We start from the raw sequence: 4036 nt of genomic DNA, 5'->3' as shown, positions 1-4036 counted from the left end.
ACTGGGCCGGCCCATGTAGGCGTCTCCTATGTTACGCTCTCGGCATTGGAAAAAATGCAGCACACCTGTTTGGGCCGGCCCATGCGTGGGCGTCTGTTTTTTTAGTTTAGTTTTTAATTTTTCTTTTCCGTTTCATTTTGTTTTTCTAATTTAAATAATTTAAAACTTGAAATAACGTTTTTCAATTTTAAGAAACTGAGAATTTCGAAATAAAATATTTTAAAAAACATAATAGTTTTGAGAATTCAAAAACTACTCAGGTGTTTTGAAAAATGTTTGCATATGCAAAAAATGTTTAAATTTTGAGAAAATGTCCATAAAATAAAAAAGTCAATGATTTTAAACAAAAGTCCGTGTAAAAATCTTAAAAACAGTTCGTGCCTCTGTTTTTAGTCTCGTTTTTTATTTTCATTTTTCTGTTCCTTTTTTAATTTAAATAATTTAGAACGTTGAAAAATTTATGTGATTTATAAAACTTAGAATTTTAAAATAAAAGATTGAAGAAAACATAAAATGTTTGTGAATTCAAAAATGCTCGGGATTTTTGTAAAAATATTCGCATATTCAGAAAAATGTTCATAATTTTGAGAACAATGTTGGTGAAAATAATAAAATACCATGATTTTGAAGAAAAAAATTAAGTATAATTTTTTGAGTGAAATTGAAAAAGATGTTTGTTAATTCAAAAAATGTTCATGCATTTCTAGAAATGTGCTAAAATTTTAAAGACATAATATGTCCAGCATCATTGGAGATTATAATTGTTTCTCCCGGTGCAACGCACGGGCCTTTTGCTAGTATACCGTAAACCAAACACTTCACTCTATTCCCAGGCTCCTACTAATTAACATTGCTTCTCTTCGTCGCCACTGTCCCTTCGTTCCCAGCGAGCAGCATGTACTTGTCCTTCCTCGTCAGCGCCGTGGGCGTGAACCCGAGCGCGTCGGCGAGCACGCGCTGCACCTGGTTCGCCACCTCGATGCTGCTGTTCTCGCCGCCGGTGGGCACCGGCTTCAGGAAGTGGACGGAGTACTCCGGTCGTGGGTTCATCAAGAAGTACACCGAGTCGAAGCACTTGTCGATGGGCGACGTAGACGTGCCGTAGAACATGGTCGAGCGCTCGTCCACCGCCACGGGGCTCACCTCGTCGGCAAGCTCCGCGAACAGCGGGCTGAACCGTAGCAGGTACGGCTCGCGGCACGTGGTGCCCTCGGGGCTAACGACGACGTCACCCCGCGCTAGCAGCAACGCCATGCGGCGCCTGTCCTCCTCGCGGCCGCGGGACAGCCGGAGCAGCGGGATGGGCGAGATCAGCTCGGACAGGCGGCCCAGGCTGTATGTCACGGCGAAGACGGACTTCCCGAGCGCGCTGGAGATGGCGATCGCGTCGAGGAGCGTGCGGTGGTTGCACGCGTAGAGGCGTCCGCCGGCCGTGTCTCCGTCGACCGTGGAACGAGGGGCGCCGGTGACGCGCACCCGCACGCCGGCAAGTGCGGCGGCGGTGCCCGATACGCGCCGGGGAAGCAGGGTGTAGATGGCGATGCGGATGGCGGCGAGGACGATGGCGAACGGGAAGTAGATGTACATGGCGAGCGCAGCCGCCGGTGTCGGCGTGAACGCCAGCCGACCGTCGTGGAAGATCATGGGCTTCGGGTAATGGCACGTATTTTTCATCTCGGTTTGCTTTAGCCCATCAATAAGCATCTCCATAGTTGTGTCCGTCATCTCGTCCTCCATCACGCCGGCAAAGTACCGGTAACCTGCCTTCACCTCCCTGCCGACCACCGCGTCGAACCCAACATAATCTTTTAAGAACGCCTCCACCATCACCGTTGGAAAAGTCCTGCTGACCGCCGCAACCTTCACCTCCTTCGGCGACTCTCCGGCGACCTTCGCTAGCGCCTCCACGTGCGCCGCCTCCTTGAAGAAATACTGGGGCATCACGGCCCTCCCGATCCTCGCCGCCTCGTTGCGCCGCAGCCCGCAGAAGGAGACCATGGCCATGGTTTTTACACACGCCCCGTGCTTCAGGACGCAGAGGAGCGGATAGAGCGCCAGCAGAAGGAAGCCTCGGACGAAGCTGCCAGCCTCGACCGCGACGAGGAAGAAAGGCGGGAATAAAGCCGCCGCGGACGGCGTCGAAGACTTCAGGAGTAGCGCGTCGACGTCGACAACCGCCGCGGTCTTGCTGTTACCGAGCAGGCGTATTGATGGAAGCGGCACCGCAGTTCCCGTCGTCTTCGGCGTGGCCTGGCGATGGCCCCCGAGGAGAGATGCGACGAGGTTGTTCCTGATGAGGCGGTGGAGGCTGAGCATGCGGTGGGCGAAGCGATTGCTATTCGTCGAAGTCGCCATGGTCGTCTCCATAGATGTTGGTACGTTGTTGTTTGTTGCAGAGTCGAATCAACAAGCTTCTTGTTTGTGGTTTGGAAAGCAGCTCCCCCTCTATTTATATCGAGAAACTTGAACCAAATCCGATCGATATGATCGCAGATAATTTTCCTTAAACAATTCCAATTGCGACAGGATTTTCCTTCCAAGTTAGAGTCAGACATTGTGTTGTGTCCTTGTGACAGTACTGTACTCATTATTTTCCTATTGAGTTCAAAAACTATATTAATTTTGTGCAGTTGTTATTCCACACGGGATGGAAAATCGTTTGGGCCCGTTTAGCTGGCGATCCATCGGACTCGCTAAAGGGCGACCGAGACGGGCCAGCCCACAAGCGTGGCAGGCTGCAGTCTCCTTTTTCTATATTTTTGTTTTCTGTTTTAGTTATTTTCTTCTATTTGCACTTTTGTGTATACTTCAAAATATTATAAATATTTTTTTGGGGTATAAAATATTATAAATATATAGGAGTATATTGTAAAAATACTCTATAAAAGTCATTTGAAAAATATTGAACAAGTATTAATAATATATTAAAGGATTATTTGAAAAATGTGGAACAAGTATTTACAATTTTTGAATGAGAATTGAAAAAAATATTGAACATGTACTTAAAAATAATTGAATGAGTATTTTAAAAATATTGAAACAGTTTTTTAAAAATGTTGGACAAGCATTTGGATAATGTTGAACGTGTATAGAAAACTTGTTACTCATGTATTAAAAAAATGATGATTTTTTATCATGTATATAAAAATGTTAATTAAGTATTTGAAACATATATTGAACAAGTATTTGAAAATGTTAATCAAGCATGTAAATATTATATGTGCATAGAAAAAATGCTGAACATGTATTAAATAAATGATAAAAAAATTGGATCATGTGTATAAAAATGTTAATCAAGCATTTAACAAAGCACTGAAAACAATTAATTAATCATTTGAAAAATGCTAAATGTCTATAGATTTTTTTGACCATGTATTTTAAAAATATTGATCTTTTTATTTAAAAAATATTAATCAACCATTTAATGTGTTTTGAAAACGTACACATGAAAACCCATTTTTCGAAAACCAGAAAAACTTGTATTTGAAAACGGTGAAAAATGATGAAAAAGGGAAAAAGGAAAAATGCGGAGAAAACCGGACCATGTCGCTTCAAGTTGGGTGTGCCATACATTTCATCAATAAACCTACCATAGCACGATGTGGTAATTTTTCTTGTTATTATGTTCGCTCCAATGAGTGAGGTCGTCACTGTAGACTCCGACGTGAGAGCAAGCTATCGTCTCGCTAAAGAGAGAAATAGCCCCCGCGGCCTCCAGCGACCTTTACTTTATCACGAAAGGCTGCCTTCACAACATTTCAGATGTGTGCTCTCGTCAAGAAGTATGTTACATCTACACAACATTACATTTTTTTACAAATAAACTTATGTAGAGGAGCAAACTAGCATGCATGTTCGTGCATTTCAACGGAAGAGAAAAAACACATGCCTCTTGCTTAATAAATATGGTTGAAGACCCCCAAAGGTCGCCGTCCTCCATTTCAACACATGGTGATACCCATGTCACCGTTTATCCTCTTCCGCACCCTTGTCCATGATGGTCGTGATGTGCACCTGATCACAACGTGTAAGAACG

The 4036-nt window shown here is 43.9% G+C and overlaps 1 protein-coding gene across 1 annotated transcript; it reads right to left on the bottom strand.

The window, feature by feature from the left end:
* Nucleotides 1–840: 840 nt before the first annotated feature.
* Nucleotides 841–2355, bottom strand: LOC123428594 (probable glycerol-3-phosphate acyltransferase 2). The gene has a single exon (XM_045112816.1). It carries the CDS (start codon nucleotides 2353–2355, stop codon nucleotides 841–843), a length of 1515 nt encoding a protein of 504 aa, XP_044968751.1.
* Nucleotides 2356–4036: the final 1681 nt, after the last annotated feature.

The sequence above is a fragment of the Hordeum vulgare genome, chromosome 2H, assembly GCF_904849725.1.
Source record: "Hordeum vulgare subsp. vulgare chromosome 2H, MorexV3_pseudomolecules_assembly, whole genome shotgun sequence".
Lineage (NCBI taxonomy): Eukaryota > Viridiplantae > Streptophyta > Magnoliopsida > Poales > Poaceae > Hordeum > Hordeum vulgare.
This window is presented reverse-complemented; position numbering and strand designations above follow the sequence as displayed.

Bases quoted from the DNA above. Each gene is read 5' to 3' on its own strand.
- LOC123428594 (XM_045112816.1), bottom strand. From the start codon at position 2,355: ATGGCGACTTCGACGAATAGCAATCGCTTCGCCCACCGCATGCTCAGC.